This window comes from Mytilus edulis, chromosome 5 (assembly GCF_963676685.1).
Source record: "Mytilus edulis chromosome 5, xbMytEdul2.2, whole genome shotgun sequence".
NCBI lineage: Eukaryota > Metazoa > Mollusca > Bivalvia > Mytilida > Mytilidae > Mytilus > Mytilus edulis.
Window position 1 is genome coordinate 36,445,220 of NC_092348.1, and position 25,546 is coordinate 36,470,765.

General features: G+C 33.4%; 1 protein-coding gene across 2 annotated transcripts; it reads right to left on the bottom strand.

The window, feature by feature from the left end:
- Positions 1-2,814: 2,814 nt before the first annotated feature.
- Positions 2,815-24,903, bottom strand: LOC139523569 (protein unc-93 homolog A-like). 2 transcript variants are annotated; one of them, XM_071317692.1, is made up of 7 exons: positions 24,698-24,903; positions 14,805-15,365; positions 11,297-11,445; positions 8,791-9,030; positions 6,636-6,771; positions 6,216-6,347; positions 2,815-3,439 (listed from the first exon to the last, which is right to left on the bottom strand). In XM_071317692.1, exons 1-7 carry the CDS (start codon positions 24,822-24,824, stop codon positions 3,195-3,197), a joined length of 1,590 nt encoding a protein of 529 aa, XP_071173793.1. In that variant the 5' UTR covers positions 24,825-24,903; the 3' UTR covers positions 2,815-3,194. The 2 variants fall into 2 exon arrangements, with proteins under 2 accessions (XP_071173793.1, XP_071173794.1); XM_071317693.1 differs by lacking the exon at positions 24,698-24,903 and adding an exon at positions 21,063-21,191.
- Positions 24,904-25,546: the final 643 nt, after the last annotated feature.

Below are 25,546 nucleotides of genomic sequence, written 5' to 3' on the forward strand. Positions count from 1 at the left end.
ATGTGTGTTGCATTTTAACGTTGAGTCGTTTGTGTTTTCTCTTATTTTTGAGAAATTGAGATAAGACGTGGCACGGTACTTGTCTATCCCAAATTCATGTATTTGGTTTTCATGTTATATTTGTTATTCTCGTGGTGTTTTGTCTGATGCTTGGTCCGTTTCTGTGTGTGTTACGTTTCGGTGTTATGTTGTTGTTCTCTTCTTATATTTAATGCGTTTCCCTCGGTTTTAGTTTGTTACCCCGATTTTGTTTTTTGTCCATGGATTTATGAGTTTTGAACAGCGGTATACTACTGTTGCCTTTATTTAGTTTGTTACCCCGATTTCGTTTTTTGTCCATAGATTTTTTGAACAGCGGTATACTACTGTTGCCTTTATTTATAACCTTTCTTTGTATGGAAAGTGTGACCATTACATTTTGTAGTTTTCAAAAGGAGAAAAAAAGTAAAACTAAAATACTGAACACTAAGGCAAATCCAAAAACAGGAAGTCTTTAAAAACTGACACAATCAAACTATATCAATCAACAGGACAAGCGAAATATATATATAGAATAACCATACATTGTCTCGAAATATCAATGTTATTTGTACAAGGCTTAGAAACAGGTAGAAAAGGATGCTGTGCCGAGCATTTCTACCTGTTTCTAGCCGAGTACAAATAACATTGATATTTGGAGACAATGTATGATTATTCTTTATATACTGCAACTCTTAAACTGTTCTAAATGAAGTATTTAGGGTAAAAACCATCATTTCTTAATTTTGAGCGGAAGACGTCAAATCTCCGCGAACCTGTATGTTTTAAAGACGTCATAAATAAAACTCTACGGAAACACATTGTCAACGTCATAAACGAGGTGATTTACGGTCAGTGACTGTATATCACATATGAATATACGGTCAATGCAATTTGACTGCTCAAATGGCACAGCTGCAGTATATAAACTACCATATTCCTAACTTGGTACATGCATTTTACGAATAAAAACTACTCCCAAACTCAATCAACATTTTATATATAACTGTATAAAATGGAACAGTTATCCAACAATAATGTTTTGTATGTGAAGTGTTCACCGTGAAAAAGTTCTTACGCTCTTAATTTGTTTCTATAGCCTCTACAGTAGCGGTTCTAGAGTATTAGTATTGAGTGCATGACATATACATATACGTCATAAAATTGCACTGAAACTACTTCAATTTGAAGTTAAAGCGTTATAGTGGCTTTACATGTATTGTTATATTTAACATTGCCATAAAAGCGGGAGGTTTGTCATGACTCAAAACCAGGTTCAACCCACCATTTTTTTTCTTAAAATGTCCTATACCAAGTTCGGAAAATGGCCATTGTTATATTATAGTTCGTTTCTGTGTGTTTTACAATTTAATGTTGTGTTTCTGTTGTGTCGTAGTTCTCATCTCATATTTGATGTGTTTCCCTCAGTTTTAGTTTGTAACCCGAATTTATTTTTGTCTCAATCGATTACTGAATTTCGAACAGCGGTATACTACTGTTGCCTTTTATTTATACAAGTACCGTTACATGATATGTATTTATTTGACCTGGGTTTGTATAATGCTTATCATAGGTTTATAAATGTTGACATCGAAGAATCAGTGTAAAACAAATCTGAAGGTACATTCAAGAAGTGGGTGATCGCCGTGATAAATCTTTTTTGTGTTGTTGCGGCGCAGAGCAATCACAAAAAATCAGCCTAGCGGTATTGACTCTTGTGTTAACATTTGATATAATTGCCACGACCATTTTTCGTCGGCTCACTGTTAATTGAATGTTGAAGTTATTGTTACCTAAAACATAGATAGCTGTACCGTTATCAGATCTGTCATCCTCTTGTTGTATCTTCGAATTTTCATTGGTCTTCAACTTCGTAGCTGAGTTGACTTTCTAATTGGTTTGTTTTCAAGCGAAACTGATGAGTCGTATGTAGACGAAACATCTGGTATAGGTGATAAAAAAAAGTCATTCTGTGTAGACGAAAAACTACCTAAATATCATTAAAAGGCGATCTAGACATACATCAATGATACTGCAACCAAACAAAACAATCAAGCAAAAACCGTATCGAGATCAATTCTCAATCTTTTATCGAATATAGAATTATAAGGTAAATCTATTGTTATGAATTAATCGAGTCATATTAATACGAAAAAAATTATAACATTTAAAATAACTCTTAATGTACATACCTTTACTAGAATAAACATGTCAGTTTTCATTTATTCTTGGTTGCGTATACATGGCTGAATAATATGCAATGCTATCAGAGATCAAATCTTGACACTTCCCACTCTCAGTGTTTGTTCTCGTGCGCTTTTTGGTTTTTCTTATTTTGTAGAATCGTTATATATTTCTTATATCTAAGACTTTTAGATTTTTATGTCATATACGTTAGACGGGATTGCTTCCCTTAGAAAATATAGTAGATACTTAGTCACCCGAAAGCGGTTGTGCTTAGGAAGTGCTTCTTTAGATCAGTTGGTTAACGCGCTGCCTTGTAACACTGAGGTCCCGGTAGAGACAAGCAATTTTGTAATGAAATCCATGCTCTCCGGTTACATGGGCGCCCAACTAAAAAACCCGCTGTGGTTAAAGAGGAATTCTAGCTAGGGTATGTGTTTTGAGAGTCATAAGGGCCCCCCTTCCTTCGTGGGATAAGTTTGGTTGATAATATAGGGAATCACTTAAGCATGACTACTGAAGCGGGCTTCCCTTAGTTCAGTCAGCGCCCCACCCCCTTTATGAAAAGTTCTGTATCCGCCACTGACATGCCGATTAAATAATCAAAAAAGCGAGACTCAATTTTTTTAATACAACCTTTACATTATTTCGTTGACCTTAGTAATGTGAAGATCATGGTCGACATTGGAATTTCTTTTCACTAAATACTATAACTATGATGTTAAACCTCTCTTTGACTGTCATTGTACTAAGCAAATCAACCAATGACATTGGAATTAAATGCACATATGGTATACATTCACATTACATAATTACCAATACATTTACACACATTTACATAATATATAAACAGTAAAGTTCTGGTGACAAATGCAAATTGAATGACTATCAATCTTTTTTAAAAAATAATAAAATCAAAATAAATAGCACCACATCAGTTATGTACAGATCAACAATATTACAAACAATATACCAATTATACCATGAAATGTTTACAAAGGTGTCTTCTTGTTTTCATTTAGGTGGAAATCACCTTTCTTTTTGCGACGCTCAAGAATTTCTGTGATTGTATAAAAGATCATTCCAACTGTAAGGAATCCAAAACAAAGGCCAAGTTTGACTTTTGTAACCAAAAATCCACTCCATGCAAAAGCCATAATGAACCCTAACGATTCCCACAATCTGTAGTTCGAGAATGCTGCTTCCGTATTATTTGTGAAGAGATACCCGTACAAGGCTGAAATAAAAGAAAGCTTATTTTAATTCTTAATTCTGATATGAGTGGAAATGAGTGAAGACATTGTATAATGTTAAAATTGAGAATGGAAATGGGGAATGTGTCAAAGAGACAACAACCCGACCATAGAAAAAACAACAGCAGAAGGTCACTAACAGGTTTTAACATTGATAAAAAAATAGAACATTTAAGAGTAAAGTCAGCATGAAACAACTGAAACGGTACGATAATCAAGAGTAAAGTCAGCATGAAACAACTGAAACGGTACGATGATCAAGAGTAAAGTCAGCATGAAACAACTGAAACGGTACGATGATCAAGAGTAAAGTCAGCATGAAACAACTGAAACGGTACGATGATCAAGAGTAAAGTCAGCATGAAACAACTGAAACGGTACGATAATCAAGAGTAAAGTCAGCATGAAACAACTGAAACGGTACGATGATCAAGAGTAAAGTCAGCATGAAACAACTGAAACGGTACGATGATCAAGAGTAAAGTCAGCATGAAACAACTGAAACGGTACGATAATCAAGAGTAAAGTCAGCATGAAACAACTGAAACGGTACGATGATCAAGAGTAAAGTCAGCATGAAACAACTGAAACGGTACGATAATCAAGAGTAAAGTCAGCATGAAACAACTGAAACGGTACGATAATCAAGAGTAAAGTCAGCATGAAACAACTGAAACGGTACGATGATCAAGAGTAAAGTCAGCATGAAACAACTGAAACGGTACGATGATCAAGAGTAAAGTCAGCATGAAACAACTGAAACGGTACGATGATCAAGAGTAAAGTCAGCATGAAACAACTGAAACGGTACGATAATCAAGAGTAAAGTCAGCATGAAACAACTGAAACGGTACGATGATCAAGAGTAAAGTCAGCATGAAACAACTGAAACGGTACGATAATCAAGAGTAAAGTCAGCATGAAACAACTGAAACGGTACGATAATCAAGAGTAAAGTCAGCATGAAACAACTGAAACGGTACGATAATCAAGAGTAAAGTCAGCATGAAACAACTGAAACGGTACGATAATCAAGAGTAAAGTCAGCATGAAACAACTGAAACGGTACGATAATCAAGAGTAAAGTCAGCATGAAACAACTGAAACGGTACGATAATCAAGAGTAAAGTCAGCATGAAACAACTGAAACGGTACGATGATCAAGAGTAAAGTCAGCATGAAACAACTGAAACGGTACGATAATCAAGAGTAAAGTCAGCATGAAACAACTGAAACGGTACGATAATCAAGAGTAAAGTCAGCATGAAACAACTGAAACGGTACGATAATCAAGAGTAAAGTCAGCATGAAACAACTGAAACGGTACGATGATCAAGAGTAAAGTCAGCATGAAACAACTGAAACGGTACGATGATCAAGAGTAAAGTCAGCATGAAACAACTGAAACGGTACGATGATCAAGAGTAAAGTCAGCATGAAACAACTGAAACGGTACGATGATCAAGAGTAAAGTCAGCATGAAACAACTGAAACGGTACGATAATCAAGAGTAAAGTCAGCATGAAACAACTGAAACGGTACGATAATCAAGAGTAAAGTCAGCATGAAACAACTGAAACGGTACGATAATCAAGAGTAAAGTCAGCATGAAACAACTGAAACGGTACGATGATCAAGAGTAAAGTCAGCATGAAACAACTGAAACGGTACGATAATCAAGAGTAAAGTCAGCATGAAACAACTGAAACGGTACGATGATCAAGAGTAAAGTCAGCATGAAACAACTGAAACGGTACGATAATCAAGAGTAAAGTCAGCATGAAACAACTGAAACGGTACGATGATCAAGAGTAAAGTCAGCATGAAACAACTGAAACGGTACGATAATCAAGAGTAAAGTCAGCATGAAACAACTGAAACGGTACGATAATCAAGAGTAAAGTCAGCATGAAACAACTGAAACGGTACGATAATCAAGAAATTTAAACTACAAAGCCATCAAAAGTTGGCTGGGTTCTTAGATGAAATGATATTGTATGTTATCAAACGATTATAGACGTCTTTTGGTCATTTGTGTCGTTAGTTTGCAGTATCATTGGTATTAATACACACTATCCTTTTTTTTTTTATTAATACTGTTTGCTTTCTAATCAATTGATCCCAAGCGTATCTGATAACATTTAATATACCATGGTCAACGAAACATGAAACATCGGGATATCAGCATCTTACTTTTACGGCAATTGAATTGTCGGAACTATTTTAACACCTGCATGAGTGAAAACGTTTCACTACCATTTGTCATGGAATGTGCTGCTTGATAAAAACTATCTTATCTCTCTTGCTCGTAGTGTAAGACATTTTGTTATTTTTTTCCTTTTTCTTCAAGCTGGTTCAATACTTTCTCATTCGTTACATATCTTACTAAATTTACAATGAGCAATTCATTGAGCTTTTTGTCACTTTTTTATTAATCTTTTTTCCCCAATCATCCACTTATGTTCAATCCTTATAAATATATATTTTTTTTTGTGATTGCTGTTTTATTGACGTTTAGTTGACAAATACTTTAACTAAGATTAGCTTAGCCGTATTTGGCACAACGTTTTGGAATTTTGGGTCCTCAATGCTCTTCAACTTTGTACTTGTTTGGCTTTATAAATACTTTGATATGAGCGTCACTGACGAGTCTTATGTAGACGAAACGCGCGTCTGGCGTACTGAATTATAATCCTGGAACCTTTGATAACTATTTTTGTTGTTGTTGTTGAAAACTTAAGATATTCTTAAACATAATACCATTAATTTGTGTTTGAATAACTGCATCTCCCATTCCCCACATTGCTGCAAATACGTAAAACAGGATCTCGTTGTCTGGATTTGGTTGCCACAGAAACAAAGCTATTTGTGTTCCTCCATGCAATAAAAATGCTGAAAAATTATTTCATATTTTCAATTTTAAGTTGTAAATGAAATATGAAGAAAAATATTATAAAAACTTAGTGCATTCGATTGTACTTCAATTTAGAATATCAAGAAAATAATTATTTTTTATTGTCTTTAAATTAAATAAATTTAACAAATGAAGACAATATTGTTATCTCAACATATTTTTTATTCAAGCATTTTTGAAATATTTCACATCATATTTCATCTTTAGACCACATATTGGATCTTTTTTTATAAATACGATAATTGATTGCATTTCAGATATCTTACCAAGCAGGAAAAAAGGTGCATGACCCACAAATTGAACCAATCTTCCAAAAGCGAATGAACAAATAGCATCCACTACACCATAACAGATCATAACATAACCAACGTTCCAGATCCCAATTGCACAACTAATGTACGACTGAAATAATAATAAGTATGACGTCTGTATTTTAGACAAAGGATAAAAAATAAGAAAAAACACCAAAACAATTGATAAGCTTTATCAGAAGTGAAAGATACGAAATCTTCTTAATCTATTTTTGTCAAAATGTCTTATTTTTTTCCACCACAATTATGGATTGTGAACTTTGTTTTTTGGTGCTTAAATGTTATAGAACAGAACGGATTTTAATCTTGTGGTTATAACAAATTAAACCGCGGTTTTTACAATCATAATTATTTTAATGATTCCTGAGTTTGACATGGTTTTTCTGAATTAAAACGTAACAGTCATGCATGCTCAGTCAACACAGAAAAATATAGCGCATATGAATATCACATGAAATTCACATAAAAAATGTCACGTGAGATTCACCTAAAACGATCTAAACACATGAAACGCACATGAAAATCTCACACGTGAATTGTGATTCACATTAATGATGATAAATCTGAATCTGACGTCAAAATATGTCAAATGATTTTTAAATAAATTTGAAAATATAATTAGATGTTATTTGTTTATAAAAGTAAACATACACGTAAAATTTTGTTTCAAACAAAATTCGTGTAATTTTCACGTGAAATTCACAAGAGTTTCAATTCACGTGAAATTCATGTAATTTAAATTTGCCTGTGTATGTAATAAAAGAAGTAGACAATGTTTTTGTTTCTGTGTCTCATTTCACTAGCGAAATTTCTTGCGGTCAACAAATCGTGACATCTTGACTGAATGTCGATTTCTATGGTGGGTAATGCATGCATTGTTGCTGACGATGTTTACTCTGTCAACGCATCCGGAATCATTCTGCCTGAGTTCAATTGTTGTTTTTCACCTAATTTGTTTTTATCTTCTTGATGGATCTATGAGATTGAACATCGATAAACTCACTGTTTCCACGATTTTTTTTATCATCATTCTTGTGGAAATTTTATTTTAAAAATACTTTTGATCTTTGCCGCCACTGTTTGTTAACATGTGTTATCAAATCTCTTGAAAATGTGTATCATTTATAAGGTAAACCGTAATAGGGGAAGTTTCGATAAGACCCAAATATAATACTTCTTTGCCCCATGTATTTGAATATATTACCTCAATATAAGCATTCATGTCTAAGGTCCAACAAATTGTCTAAATTTAAAGCATTCAAATTTCCACTTATGGTTAGAACTAAAGAGTATAGCGAATGTTTCGACATAAGACCTTTGACAGGATGACTTGGCGATTCACTTTGTCGAACTATGCGTTCTGTGTTTCAACAATATAAATGTGGTTCATATCCAAGCGGCTCTGTCAACTTTTACCAAATTGAAAATGTATATTATAACTGATTTCGGGTGCTAATTTCAATGCTAGATAATCAGGAAAGATAAACAAAACATCGTTTGTTTTCCTTTCTCAAATTTTCATACTTCTTATTTGATATAATTAATATAATGTTTACCACACCTTGCCCTTAACTCGAATGAATTCTGAAAACAGACAGACGTTTTTGTCTTTAACGATAGAAAAACATTTCAAAACGAGGTAGTATTACAAAATACCTATAAGATTAGATATCCGAATGAAGTATGCATATATTAAATGCATGCTCAATCCCAACGTGTAATCTATACACTTTGTTACAGATAAACTATATGACTTATAGTGTACTTTGACAAACTTAAAGTTTGTGTTTCCTAAAAATAAATTAAGAAATGGCAAACAAAAATGAGGTAATTTCCTTTCTCAAAGATTCATGCATCAACATGAATATTTGTTATTTTGATATATTTTAGATTTTACCAGATAGGGTCCATATCTCATCTACCCTCTTAAATCAAAACGAAACGTGAGTACAGACAGTTTATCTACAATTTGTCACAATAATTCGACGTTTACTGAAACATAACTACAAATGTTTTTGCCACCTTCTTGCTGTAGGCATCAAGTTAATGTTCATGGTACAATTTCAATAAACTGTAGTCGTAATATACTTTCTCAACAGATGTTTAATACCTTTGTGTAATCGCCTGTTATAAATGCTTGCTCAATACCACTGTAGATGGTTAAGAATGTTAGGAGCTTCTGTGGTGTTGAACCCCACCAATGCTTGAATGTTGACAGGAACAATTCAGGTGATATTTTGCCATCTCCTCCTTGTTGTTTTTTATCCAGAGTAATCTTGTCAAGAAGTGTTGCAATAATAATAAACGCCATTACAGCACATCCAACATAAATACCACACAGTGTGTATACCTGTAATTGGTCAATATAATGAAATTAAGTCCAATAAAATTGAGAATGGAAATGGGGAATGTGTCAAAGAGACAACAACCCGACCAAATAAAAAACAACAGCAGAAGGTCACCAACAGGTCTTCAATGTAGCGAGAAATTCCCGCACCCGGAGGCGTCCTTCAGCTGGCCCCTAAACAAATATATACTAGTTCAGTGATAATGAACGCCATACTAATTTCCAAATTGTACACAAGAAACTAAAATTAAAATAATAAAAGACTAACAAAGGCCAGAGGCTCCTGACTTGGGACAGGCGCAAAAATGCGGCGGGGTTAAACATGTTTGTGAGATCTCAACCCTCCCCCTATACCTCTAACCAATGTAGAAAAGTAAACGCAAGCATTAATTGATTGCAAATAGTTGCTATTTGTAGTCATGTCTAATCTTAAAAGCCATTACAGGCAATTTCAATAACAGATGGATTATTGCATGCATTTCTTCCATATGTTCAAACTATCTGTATTACATAAACTAAACGTTATAAATAATCAATTCAGACGAATATTAACAATTTACAATCATTCAATACTCAAAATGAGAGAATGATCGATAGACTCTGTGAGACTGACTCGTTCAACGATCGGACTATTGTCATGGTATTCGAAAAAAGCGCTACGAAACAAAATTCCTGTCTAGCCTTTCAGGTTCCGATAACTTTGAGGGATGAATAACCTTTAACATTTTTGGTATATATATAAGCGTCATTTTATTTTCCTGATTTGTTTTGTTTGTCAGAATATTTATATGTAATTTATTAAATTATATGGCCTCAACCTGAAATGTATCGGACATTTGTAATTCCTGAAAAAAGCTGCCTTGGACTTTCCGATGTTCAATGATAAGATAATCGAGTACTAGTGATGACTAATAGGTTAAATTGTAAGAAATAATAAATGTTTCTAAGACCAGGAAGTAAGAAAACAATTTATAGATTAATTTCGGTTGTCGTAATCGTACCTTTATTGATCAACTTCAAATCATCAAAATATATCAAACTTAAGTTCAAACGTTCAAAAACTTGTTTTGAGTTTGATTTTAAAAGTTGACACAAAAATTTACATTCACAGTATTGAAGTAATGATGTATAACGATTAGTTAATCAGTAAATCATCAAATATTACATAAATTTTTGATCTTTGTTTTCTATTTTTTTTAATAAAAATGTGGTGTTTTTTTGAAAATCTGTTCATTTGCAGTTGACCATAACATGTACATTTACTTTCATACTTAATCGATGGTTGCTGCCAAAGACAATTTTAATGATACATTCTAATGCAACATCGTTTGTAACGTTCATTTTGTTCAGAAAACGTCTCCATTTTGCATGGCATCAATTCATAATTGCATAATTGATGCTGTGAAAGCGAACGCACAAGCACAGACGACAGATGATAGGTTTTTAATGGATGATTTGACGATGTTATCTGTCAGTTTTATTACAATGGTGAAAACTAACTTGTATGATTCAACCAATCACTACACATACAAATAAATTTTGGAAAGACCACCACCTAAAGTTGGTGATGAGCTCAGATGTTCTTGGAACAAGGATCTAAAACACGAGAGCAACATGTTATCAATTGCATGCGTCCAAAGCGCTTTTCTTGATTTACCTTCATCAAGAACGCGTAAAGTCGAATATTTGAAAGCTATATAATCAAAAAGGACATAAAAACATAGCCAAATCTATCTAAGGTCAACTTTGTCTGAAGAACTGTTGAAATTTAAGTTTCTATGTATCTTTTATAAACGGACAATTTTAGAAAGGTTTGTTATATTAAATCATATCTATATGACTACTGTGCTGGTGATATCCTCAGAGACTTACAGCCCACCAGCAAGAGAAAAAAATGAAAACAACACGCTATCATAAATGTCATGCTTTATGCCTGGTTGCGCCTGTCCCAAGTCAGAAGCTACACGCCTTTGTTAGTCTTGTATGTATCTTTTTTTAAATTTTAGTTCATAAATGTTAAGAATTTTAGTGTGACGTCCATTTTCACTGAAGTAGTACACCTTTTTGTTAAGGGGCCAGCTTAAGCCCGCCTCCGGATGCGGAATTTTCATGCTACATGAAGACCCATTAATAGTTGCCTTGGGCTTTTTGGTCGGGTTGTTGTCTCTCTGACACATCGCCTTTTCCGTTCTCAATTCTATTTTATTAAATATTTGATAGTTTACTTATATTATCACAAAAATTTAACGAAGGTGAAGTTTTCACAAACCTTTGTATCATCCGGTCTATCCAAGTTAGAATTATTTGCTACTGGAGCAGTGGGATCAAAATTTGCCCCACATAACTCTAAATCTTCTGTGGTATTCCCTGGCGTTACAGCAAACACGGTGGATGAGATCAAATTACCCCAAATCTGACCTGAATATATTAAAGTCACAATCAGTTAAAACATTCTAAAAATCATATTTAAGAACAGGTTCCTGCAAGTTTAAAATTATTTATTCAGTCTTTTTATGCCTATTAGCTATAATTGCACTTGCATGTTTGTTAAATTATATAATAAGTTCAGAAATGTATTTTAATGATGCCATACGATTCTCCTCATATCTGTTATTCATTAAGAACTACGTATTCTGGGAAACGCGTGTCAGGATTCGAAGAACGGCAGCATTAGTTCGGGTGATTTGCTTTTGCGACAATTGGCATTTCATTTGCACCAAAATTATCTTAGTTATAACGTAATGTATGAGTAATTTACACACATTTGCCTACAGGCAACGTTGTTGCGACATTCTAATGAAGAGTTCCGCTTGATGTTACTTCACTGAGCTAGTGAGCTTATCATTTACGGTAACTGTTCCGATGAATAAGAATTATCTGCCCTTGATTTTAAAAATGATTTTTTTTCTGAAAAGTACAAAAATATGCTTTACAACATTCATTTTTTTGATAATTTATTTTTCTTCGAGTTCTAGGTTTTTCGTTGTATATTGATTGATACCTGGTGCAATTTTTGTTTTAAACGAAAAAGTATTTTTGCAACATAACCATAAGGAAGTTCAGAAAAAGACACCTATTATACCTTACATACATTACTTCGTATCATTTTCTAGTTGTTGAAATAATGTCTTGTATACACTATATCAAGTGCGTTTTCTCTTGAAACTCGAATCATATACAGAAAACGGAAGTAAATGTACTAAAACAACATGTCCTTGAATTCTTGAAAAAAAATATCCTTAGTTGTCTTTTCAAATGTTAAAAGCAATGGAGATGCACTTGTCATATAACACCTTTACATGTTCACCTAAACTTTGATATTTATGGTTACTTTTAAATCAATTATTTGATATTTTTTACATTAAAAGGCTAACGATTTGGTTGTTTAAAAAACTGAAAATTAACATTCTTGGTGTTGTTGGTTTTTTTTTAAATACGGACAATACGAATACGAATACGAACATTTTATTTTGAATCGGTTCACATATATATAAGCTCTTAAAAGCTTTTTATGGAATATAGAATAACAAACTCCAAAACTGGAAACATGTTTTGTTTACATGCATCTGATCAAAACTATTAAGTTTCAAAATGTTCTCTGTGAAACGTTTAGAAGGAAATATGCGACAAGAAAACACTCTTTCAGAGTAACTAGAGGCTCTAAAGAGCCTGTGTCGCTCACCTTGGTCTATGTGAATATTAAACAAAGGAAGCAGATGTATTCATGACAAAATTGTGTTTTGGTGATGGTGATGTGTTTGTACATCTTACTTAACTAAACAGTCTTGCTGCTTACAATTATCTCTATCTATAATGAACTTGGCCCAGTAGTTTCAATGGAAAATGTTAATAAAAATTTACAAATTTTATGAAAATTGTTAAAAATTGACTATAAAGGACTATAACTCCTTAGGGGGTCAATTGACCATTTCGGTCATTTTGACTTATTTGTAAATCTTACTTTGATGATTTTTTTGCTGTTTACAGTTTATCTCTATCTATAATAATATTCAAGATAACCAAAAACAGCAAAATTTCCTTAAAATTACTGATTCAGGGGCAGCAACCCAACAACGGGTTGTCCGATTCATCTGAAAATTTCAGGATAGATAGATCTTGACCTGATAAACAATTTTACCCCGTCAGATTTGCTCAAAATGAGTTATAAGCTAAAAACTGCATTTTACCCCTATGTTCTATTTTTAGCCGTGGCGGCCATCTCGATTTGATGGCTAGGTCTCCAGACACGTTTTTTAAACTAGATACCCAAAGATGATTGTTGCCAAGTTTGGATTAATTTGGCCCAGTAGTTTCAGAGGAGAAGATTATTGTAAATGATAACCAAGATTTACGAAAAATGGTTGAAAATTGACTATAAAGGGCAATAACCCCTAAAGGGGTCAACTGACCATTTCGATCATGTTGACTTATTTGTAAATCTTACTTTGCTAAACATTTTTGCTGTTTACAGTTTATCTCTATCTATAATAATATTCAAGATAATAACCAAAAACAGCAAAATTTCCTTAAAATTACCAACTAAGGGGCAGCAACCCAACAAAGGGTTGTCCGATTCATCTGAAAATTTCAGGGCCGATAGATCTTGACCTGATAAACAATTTCACCCCATGTCAGATTTGCTCTAAATGCTTTGGTTTTTGAGTTATAAGCCAAAAACTGCATTTCACCCCTATGTTCTATTTTTAGCCATGGCGGCCATCTTGGTTGTTTGGTCAGGTCACCGGATACATTTTTTAAACTATATACCCCAATGATGATTGTGGCCAAGTTTGGTTTAATTTGGCCCAGTAGTTTCAGAGGAGAAGATTTTTGTAAAAGTTAACGACGACGGAGACGGACGCAAAGTGATGGGAAAAGCTCACTTGGCCCTTCGGGTCAGGTGAGCTAAAAATGAAAGGTTATTTCAAATTGTAAAAAATCTCGAAACAATATGGATTCCCACGTCAAAGGCATGTTGCACTAAACTGGTAATACAAGTGGGTATGGCTAGAGGTCTTTCTTTTATGTAATCTTTTAATTTGTTTATGTTACTTTTTCTATTCATTATACTTTTTGGCCATTATTGTCTATTCTTTATATTCTAAAACCCTACTATTTTTTTTGCTTCATTTTTCTCTTTTCTTTGCACGTTTTGCCCATTCTTATATATATTCTGTAAACCCCATCCACACCTTCATCCAAGATAACAAAAATAACGAACCCATTATGCTTCCTAACCATAACTAATATTTTAAAAGGGTATAGAATGAAATTCAAAACAGTGTGGCTGTGGCCATTGATTGACACATTAAATTCATCCATTGACTGGTACAAATTTAGGTGAACGTTTGTATGTAACGACCACTGATCACTATGTACTTTTTAAATACACTTAAACTATGGGGTCACCAAAGGTTCTCAACACCTAAATAAAGTAATTCGAAAAATTAATCAGAAATAACACGATGTTTTGATTTATACCAATTATATAAATCAAAACATAAAGGTCATTCCTGATTAATTTTTCAAATTATTTTATAATTAAAGGCGTTAAGAAACCTTTGGTGACCCCACAGTTTAAATGTCTATCGTAGGTACGTCGTGAACAGTGGTCGTTACAGACAAACGTTCACGTAAATTGTCCCAGTCAATGGATGAATTTAATGTGTCAATCAATGGCCACAGCCACACTGTTTTGAATTTCATTCTATCTTCTTGTTGAGAATCAAATTGTCTTCAAATCTGTTCAATTAAGTCAATAATGAAATCTGACTTACTTGTTTGAAATATCATGAAGAAGAAACCGAAGAATCTATTAATGACGTCATCTTCCGTTGCGCCTGTCAATTTAGCATACCACACAGCAATTTGCGTAAGATATGCACACTTAGCGGACCATAATGTGGCTGCGCCTAATCCAACAATTATTGAAGCTGGTATGATGGTTCCCCATACGGCATAAAAGTTAAATGCCATATAGACAATATAACACAACATTGATAATGCCACAGTCCATTTACATCCAAGATGCGCGATAACAAAAGATGGAAACAGCATGCATGATACAACAAGGGCGCCATATACTATAGACAATCCACCTGTTCCAAGTCCTTCCTCTTTGTTTAATGTACTTTGTAGATTTGATAGGGACTGGAATGATGTAAATAGGAACATAAATCCAACACTGACGACAAGAACATTTTTGAGAATTGTCTTCGTTCCCATTGGGGGCGTTTTAGAGTTTCCAGCAGACGTGGCCATACTGTATGGTGGTGGAGCGTCTATTGAATTACCACCGTTCTGTTGTTCCTCTTTAGATTTTTCCTCCATGTTCAAATCTAAAATGACAAAATTCAACTAAGCAAAATAGTTATTTAGCAAAGGTGATAATAATAAATTTTGTTGAAAATATATAGACCATTGTAGGGTGTTATTTTTCATGGTCAGAGCTGAAGATAACGGGTTCCAAATACGAGGAGTCGGATTCCCAGTACAAGACTTCGGATTCCCGATACCAGACTTTGGATTCCCAATACGAGGCTTAAGATTACCGATACTACGCTTCGAATTCCCAATACAAGGCTTCGGATTCCCAATACGAGGCTTAGGATTCCCGATACCAGGCTTTGGATTCCCAATATGAGGCTTAAGATTCCCGATACTACGTTTCGGATTCCCAATACAAGGCTTCGGATTCCCAATACGAGGCTTAGGATTTCAAATAAGAGTCTTCGGTCACCGGTCCGTCCGGATGTGAGTACGTACATAATATATCAATATATTAATACATCTTTACGGACATTTTTCAGGATACTTCCTTTAATATATATATAAACAAGTCTAAATTGAAAACTACGTTCAAACCTATGATTGCATTGGATAAAAACCGCAATTTTTATACGTGTGTATGTAAAACAAATTTCGTTGTAGTAGGGTCTAAATACAGCACAAACAACATTTTCCATAAGACCAAAAAAGTGAAAAAGTATATTTAAACAAAACGCATTTGACTAACAGGTTGAACAACGGATGTTCTTTAACCCTGCTGACTGCCATTGGCGATTGCCAAATAAATTTGATCACGAGATGTAACAAAATGGATCTTAATATAAATTTAATGCTAAACAGAAAACAATAAACTTGTGGCCCAGATGTTATGCCACAAACATTAGGTGTCAATATTTTTTTTGTACACCAGATCTAGATTTCGACAATATATGTCTCTTCAGTGATGTTAGGGATCGAAACGGTATTTGGAAGGCCATATAATTTACCCTCAATTTAAGATAGACTCTTGCGTTTTAAGAGTCAATATAGGATGAACGGATCATATAAACCGGAGGGAAAATATGATACAAGCCCAAACGAAAAAATATAAACAAGTCTAAATTGAAAACTACGTTCAAACCTATGATTGCGTTGGATAAAAACCGCAATTTTTATACGTGTGCATGTAAAACAAATTTCGTTGTAGAAGGGTCTAAATACAGCACAAACAACATTTTCCAAAAGACCAAAAAAAGTGAAAAAGTATATTTAAACAAAACACATTTGACTAACAGGTTGAACAACTGATGTTCTTTAACCCTGCTGACGACTGCCATTGTCGATTGCCAAATACAATTGATCACAAGATGTAACAAAATGGATCTTAATATATATAAATTTAATACTAAACAATTCTTTTTCGAAATTATCATTATCGATATGTAAAAGATCTAGTACATTCGAATGAGTGTCATATACATTTTACGCAAAACATAACTTATATATTTAGTGTTGTCATCATTAAACTGGCGAGCTAAGAAGTTGACTTGGATTATTTAATGTATTCATAGACACACAAAAAATACTAGTCATTCCTTAAATAAATTTAAACGTTTGAAAATCTAAAAAATTGAAGGAAATAATTTGAACAAGACAATAGTTGGACTCTTGTGGAGAGTTGTCTAATTGGCAATCATACCGCATCTTCTTTTTAAATATACTGTTAAGAAAGATCTAAATCCAAGAATATTGTTGTCGTTATCTAAGTTTATTTGGAGTGTTTTGCCTTTCTGTCATTTACTTTCAGACATATAAATTACGCAGAAAATCATTAAAGATAGATAACACTGGTACATGTACGATCAAATATTTGAGTAGTTATAACAAGTGTTTTAAAGGGAAAAAAAGTAAATTACGTTCGAAAGTACAACAGAGGTATCTTCTTGACAGCATAAGTACGGCTGCGCCACTGTTATTTATAATACAAATGTACTTGAAAAAAAGGTCAGGATGATAAACAATACAACCTTGATAGAGTTTTTTTTCTGCATACAGAATTGATATGAATACCCTTTCCATTACAAGATACTGTGCATTTGTCGCACAGTTTTAAAGTTGTTTCATTCCTACAAATCACAAGAAAGGGTAGATAAAAACGTAAAACACTGGTCCTCATCAAAGTGAGAAATTAAACTGGGTCTCTGGAAAACTGCGACAGAGGAGATAATGGATCTGGTATTTCGTTGGTCCCGTTGATAAACAACAAGTTTGGTTTCCGTGCACTATTTTAAAAAAGGGAGTTCTGTTCCCTATTTTTGGATTGTTTGATAATCCCACATGCAGTTAACAACTGCAGAATAAATAGAGAACTGCTCATAACAAGAAAGAACATCTTCATTTACAATTGTGAAAAATGTTTTTCAAAGGACACTCTTTATACACATAACTATTCTTTTTATACAGTACAATGTTTGAATTAGTCTCAATGCTTGACCAGCAATTGAACAATTGACCTTATGCGCTTAAGCAATTGCATATAAAAAGAAGAAACATGTATGGTATGATTGCCAATGAGACAACTCTCCACAAGAGGCTAACTGACACAGATATTAACAACTATATGTGACCGTACAAGATATATTGTGCAGTTTGTTGTCACAGTGTCAGGGTAGCGTACTAGCTTGATATTGTAATCTCCCTAAATGCATTTAAATCTTTGTGACTTTAAACTATTACTTATTGTAACTTTGCATAGAGCCCTACTGCACGGTAACATCTGAGATCTTAAATATTTTCATTTCAATATTTTATGTATACGTTTGAGGTACGTATTGAATGTACATATGTTTCTCGTTTTTTATATAATTATACCGTTGGTTTTACCGTTTGAATGGTTTAACATTAGTAATTTTTCGGGCCCTTTATAGCTTGCTGTTCGGTGTGAGCCAAGGCTCCGTACTTCGACCTATAATGGTTTACTTTTATAAATTGTCACTTGGAAGGAGAGCCGTCTTATTGTCACTCATACCACATCTTCCTATATCTACATAGCATAGATGGAAACTAATCAATAACACACACACGTGTTAGAATGAACAGGGGAAGAGGTAGAGCAAATAAATTGGAAATATTTACAATGATAGGAACACAGTGTAGATATAAGCCTCTACATTTACAATGATAGGAACACAGTGTAGACATAAGCCTCTACATTTACAATGATAGGAACACATTGTAGATATAAGCCTCTACATTTACAATGATTGGAACACAGTGTAGATATAAGCCTCTACATTTACAATGATAGGAACACAGTGTAGACATAAGCCTCTACATTTACAATGATAGGAACACAGTGTAGATATAAGCCTCTACATTTACAATGATACATGTAGGAACACAGTGTAGATATAAGCCTCTACATTTACAATGATAGGAACACAGTGTAGATATAAGCCTCTACATTTACAATGATAGGAACACAGTGTAGACATAAGCCTCTACATTTACAATGATAGGAACACAGTGTAGACATAAGCCTCTACATTTACAATGATAAGAACACAGTGTAGACATAAGCCTCTACATTTACAATGATAGGAACACAGTGTAGACATAAGCCTCTACATTTACAATGATAGGAACACAGTGTAGACATTTCAGTTTGAAGATTTTCTTTACATTAAAAACTAATAAAACAAATGACAATACAATATGAGGCTAGTGTTTTTGGTGTATCAGTGCAGCTTCATATCCTGGTTTTTTGTGTAACCCTATATATAATAATATTCTGATAATCTGACTATCAATGTAATTTCTACATAAGAAAATTCCGACAATCTGACTATCGATTTATTTGGTTGAATTCCATCGTGCCTTCGATGATTAAAAACTAAAGGTTCTTTTATCTTTTCAGTCGAAACAAAAGTTCAAGCGTAGGTCAGTAGGATAATTTACATTTTTGTTGTACATTATTTAGGTAAATATTATAAACACTTTCTTTTTTTTTAAGAATGCAAGAAACTATTATAATCACATTGTAAGTGTAAGTTCTGAAGGTGTTAGTTTATCAATTCAAAATCCCGATATATTCGATCATTTTTGCTTAATTTTCACAGATTTCTACAATTTTACCTTAAAGTTTAACTTCATAGAAACCTGGTATATTCTAAATTGTCAGTACATATCACCTTTCTACATAATAATTTTCCACCAATGTTTAATGTCTCGTAGTGAAATACATCTGTTCCGAAGGCAACCACAGTGGCAAATCCAGAAATTTTCATAAAAGGGGGTCCATTGACTGCCAAAAGGGGGCTCGCTCCAGACATGATTCAGTGATTCCCTATATAATCAAACACATTTTCCAAAACAAAAGGAGGGCCCGGGTCCCCTGTCCCCTCCTAAATCCACCGCTGCCTACTACTACAAAATAACCCCTGGTTTTCGGGATATCTTAGATAAGTGAACTAGTGATTGCATTAATCCTCAATGTTTAATAAAAACTCATGAACAAGTAACATTTGGCTCACAATCTTGTAAATATATTTCTGTTTCATCCAACGCTTCATATCTGCATTTGTTAGTTAGTTTAAGTAAACAATGACACTGATCAAAAGCACTATATAATTGTCAGGGAAGGGCTATACTTTTATGTATGTTCTAATTGGAGTGGGGAAATTAGTGGGATGACGCGAAACAAAGCGGTAATTCTAGTTACAAAAATTTACATAATTAATATGATACCGAATTTTGAAGGGACAATTGGAGAGATTTATAATATTGATTGTTTTGATACAGAATTAACACATAACAATTGTATACCGATTGATGATTGATTGTTTGTTGCTTAACGTCCAGTGACAAATATTTCATGCATGTTCAGGACGAGAACAAGTTAACATTATAAATGAATACCGACACATACAGCATATGTAGTTAATAATATCTTTGGATTCTCTTTTAAATATAATTATCTACAAATTATCTAAAATCAGAACTTAATAAAGCTTCACTTATCAATTGGTTAAAACCTTTAGATACGTTTTCACCTTTAAATATTGATCCTGGTTAGCTGTCTCGTTTTAAAGTATGACGCATTTCCATTCATTTATACAAATTGTTAACTAAAGATTTTGTACATATAGATATAAGAAGACGTGGTCATGAGTGCCAATGATACAACTCTCCATTACAATTTGTAAAAAGTAAACCAATATGGGTCAAAGTACGGCCTTCCACACGAAGAATTGGCTCACACCGAACAGCAGGCTATAAAAGGTTCCAAAAATGCCAGAGTATGGCCTTCAGCACAGATCCTTGACTCACACAAAACAGCAAGCTATATAGGTCCCCATAATTCCATGCATAGAAAACAGATCAGTCAAAAGCGAGGAAGAGTCCTTTTATTTATAAAATCGGTGCTTTTAAGAATTCGTAATAGGAAAGAAAACAATTATGTCAAAGCGTCAAAGCAAAGAATGATCATGAAAATTATAAAAGCATTAGATAAAAACAAATACAAAAAAAGACCTAAACAATTCAGGACAAATGCATCACTTACACTAAGTCTTGCAATTTACCACACATTAAAAATACATTCTTCTGTAGAAATGCATGTTGTACTAACTTACTAGGACTAACATGTTTAAACGTATATTAAAAATAGTCTTAGCGCTATCTTAATATTCTTAAGACTTACAATTTAGCAACAAGTAAAGATAGATAAATTTGCAATATCATTTCAGAAAAAAAGTAACTACTCTTACCGTTAAAGGGTATCAACTTCCAAAAAAAGTTATTTAGACGGTGGCATCTAATGTATAGTAAACTTGAAACCACGTGGGATAGATTACATAGTCTACCTCGCCATTGAATGGTTGTTAGGTTAGGCAAATATAAACAATCTTTCAGAAGATAATACACCAATTTAACACCCAGACTAAGTGCATTATTTTATGTGTGACGCAAACCCTTATGTCAAAAATACAATCCTAAAGTAACAATAAATTTAATAAATAGCGGATATGGGTTTAGGGTCTATTTTAAACTTGCGATACAAATTAAACAAGGGTGTTTTGAACAGTTTATTTTTGTGTAACCTTTATTAGATTTGCTAGTGAAGGAGAAGTTTTCGGAAGCCATATATTCTTAATTGCGTATTCCTGGTGTAATGTTCATATTTCATTGACTGTTATATTACAAATATTTTATCGTATGTTATGATGTTATACTATTGTTTTAGAAAAAGGGAGAAGGTTTGGTACCATTAAAACGTTTAATCCCGGAATGGGTTTTCCCGTTTGAATGGTTTTACACAAGTAATTTTGGGGCCCTTTATAGCTTATTGTTCGGTGTGATCCAAGGCTTCGTGTTGAAGGCCGTACATTGACCTATAATGGTTTACTTTTATAAATCGTTATTTGGATGGAGAGTTGTCTCATTGGCTCTCACACCACATCTTCCTATATCTATTATACTATATGTCAACGCCAGCCCCGCTCCTCCTTAAACTAAAGTGACCGTCCCTTATCCCTGATATCCCCAGGGAACTAGTGTAAAACGTAAATTAAATGATAAATGTAGCCCAATGAGATAAAATGAAATTGCACATCAGTTGAAAGTTTATTGTATCGTTCGACACCGGTAACCCCTGAAAGACCATGCCTAATCCGTTAAATCGCCACAAGACTTATATATATATATATAGTAGATACCATATCTGAATACGTATGTAAATGGATATTACTCGGTAAAATTGAATTTCACATCAACGCAATACATTATCGACAAAATTAAAACATCTGTACACCATGTGGACAAACAGTATACATGTATACAGTACAGCACAACATGAGCGTGAAAAAGAGATACCCACCCAACGAAAGGATAGTTTGCACATATATGATAGGTACAATAGGCCAATACGATAACCTCAACCACCCTCCAAGAAAAATACCTCAACACATATCTAGCGGTCAACATTCGACAAACTCTCTTCAACAATAGAGAGGAGCCTATATTATATGTCAATTCGATCCGTGACTTCCCCAAGGACTTTGGACTATTAAAGATCTGCCATCGAACACTTTCTCTAAAATGACAAAAAACACAATAGCATAAAACTAATCTTTTCACCTAATTTTATAGTTTGTTCTAATGTTGAACTAGTACTGTTACATCACTGTCCTAGCTTAAGGGGATGATTGGGAGCTCGCTAACATGTCTAACCCCGCCACATTCTGTATGTATGTGCCTGTACCAAGTAAGGAGCCCGTAATTTAGTGGTTGTCGTTTGTTGCTCTTTAACATATTTATTTTTTGTTCATTATTTTGTATATAAATCAGGCCGTTAGTTTTCTCGTTTGAATCGTTTTACATTGGTAATTTAAGGGCCTGTTATAGCTGATTATGCGGTAAGGTTTTTTTTCTCATTGTTGAAGTCCGTGCGTTGACATATACATGTAGTTGTTTTAATTTCTGTGCCTTTTGGTCTCTTGAGGAGAGTTGTCTAATTGGCCATCATACTACATCTTCTAATTTTTATAATCTTACTGACGCTGGACAGGCTCACGACTATCTAGAGGTTATAATCTTTATTTTTTTTATATCTTTATCTGTCCTCATTTAGGGAGCTACCATTCGATTTTTATGGGGGGGCTAGGATGAAATTTGAAAAAAATAGGCAGGACAGGAGTTTTGAGTAAAAAAAAAAGGCAGGATGAGAAACTTGTTAAAAAAAAAAGGCAGGATGACAATTTGTGTAAAAAAAGTCAGGATAAACTAGTAAAAAAAAAGGCAGGACCGAATAGAGTAAAAAATAAAAAGCCAGGACAGAGATTACAACTAAAAAAAAATGCAGGACAAAAATTTTCATCCTAGCCCCCCCATAAAAATCAAATGGTAGCTCCCTTAATCTAGTTGATTAATAAAATTAAAAGAGCATGCACTAAAACAAGTACAGAAAAACACTCACATGTGACCTAAACACAGTGGGAAAAGAGATAATGCAAACAAAACAATATAGAAATGCTATCGTATCGAAGAGCGCTCGTGTACTCACTGTAAGCGTACTCAAAGTAATTACCTGATACAACAGGGTATGCCATCATACAGTGTTAATCTCTTATATATCAATGGCAATTAATCATTTTAAAAAAGATTTTATACAGCATCGTCATAAAAAATAAAGGGAACACGGCAGTTACTAGCTGTATTTCAGACAACAAATCAAAAACGTTTTTCGTGCTTCAAATCGTTGGTTATCGACAAGATTACCACACAACAATGGAACAATCTAATTATTATAATCAGTCGTCTGTTTATACAAAACCAAAACTTTGAAAACAATTTATAAACTTCTGAACTTTATTGATTATATCATAATAAAAAGTAAAATCAGAAAATTACTGAACTCCGAGGAAAATTCAAAACGGAAAGTCCCTAATCAAATGGAAAAATTAAAAGCACAAACACATCAAACGAATGGATAGCAACTGCCATATTCCTGACAGGGTACAGACATTTTCTTGTGTAGAAAAGGGTGGATTAACCATTGTTTTATATTAAGCTAAACCTCTAACTTATATGACAGTTGCATCAAATTCGATTATATTGAAAACGATGTGTAAACGAAAACAAACAGCCATAATAGGTACACATGTTAAAAAATAGGGTTACAGCAGTCTACATTGTGTTATAATATTGATCACTAATAAAAATCCAACAGATAGGAAACAAAGAGGCACAAAATGGCATAACAATCATTGGTGTGAAAAATGTCTCTTTCTTATCCCTGCAGCTGAAATTCTACTTCAACAACGAAGCCCAACATAAATGTACTATTGTGATAGAATTGAGTTATTGTTTAAAAGACAAATTATAGATAAATACATCTTGCTGTAAAAGTTTTTTTTGTGATGAAAAAAATACGTATAGCATGTAAAAAAAGTTATTTAGGATGTACAAATTATTGTGGCATAATATTTTGATTTTAAACGACTAAATAAAGTTTTTTTTCTGCTAGCTCTAGCTTTGTTTTAGGCTGTTTAAGTTTGTAATAATGAAAAAAATAAAATTTGTATTGAAGAAAGAAATGTTAAAAGATTAAAAATGTCCGAATTAATTTGGTTTACTATTTTGATCATTATTTTTTCAAACGACAAAATAAAAATCGTTTTCATCTTGCTAGCACTTCTTCCTGGCGATTTTCAAATTCAAAATGTTCAAGTGCCAAATTTTGATATTCTCATATGCAATATCCATTGAATATGTATATATAAAAGCAATAATAACATTATTCATTAAACTTGAGCATACATTGTTTATTTACACAGATAGATTTATCTCATGTACTTAACATAGATAATGAACACCCACCGAATTCGAACAAATATTGATTTACCTGTTGCAGATAACATCAGAGGACTTGTAACAAGGAAGTTCATTCCATCCCTGTCAGACTGGTCAAGTAAACAAAAATTATCGCTAGGTTGTGGACTCGCTTTTATTGTTTGTATATCTTCTGCCATGCTAACATAAAAAAAATCCCGGTCGGTTATATCTTAGAGATACATGTATGTGTCGGTTGTAGAGTAAATGTTTGTGCATGAGCTTGAATATCATTTTGAAAGCATACTAAATCACTAACGTGACATAAATACAAATATCAATAAATAATGACAACGATGTCCAAGAGGGGTATGGACGACGGTGGTGCTATTCATTTTTGTATATCTGATCTTTTATACCAATTTCTAGATTAGTATCTTCTTTTCCATTATGGTCTATTCTTGTGTTATTGTTGTATGAGAATTTGTGTACTCTTGTCCTTAACACATGTTTAATTTTTGCCAATATGCTTTGTCTATATGCCTTTTTGTGTTTCTTTTTTACATGTACTTAGACATCAATCATTGTGTTATTGTTCTATGATAATTTTCGTACTATTGTCTTCATTTTTGCTAATTTGCTTTGTCTATATGCTTTTTCGTCGCTTTTTTCTTACGTGTGACGTGGCTCTGTACTTATACATCTCGTCATTATCATATTTTGTCATGGTTAATGTATGTTAATATATTTTGTTTGTTTTATAATGATTAACTGCTATACCCCTATTATTGAAACGTTACCTATTATGTCTGTTTGTTTTGTCATACCTCGTTGTCAATATAATGGAATATTGTACGAACGTCATACAAGTGAGAGGTTTAGCTAGCCATTGAACCAGGTTTCATCCACAATTTTCTACATT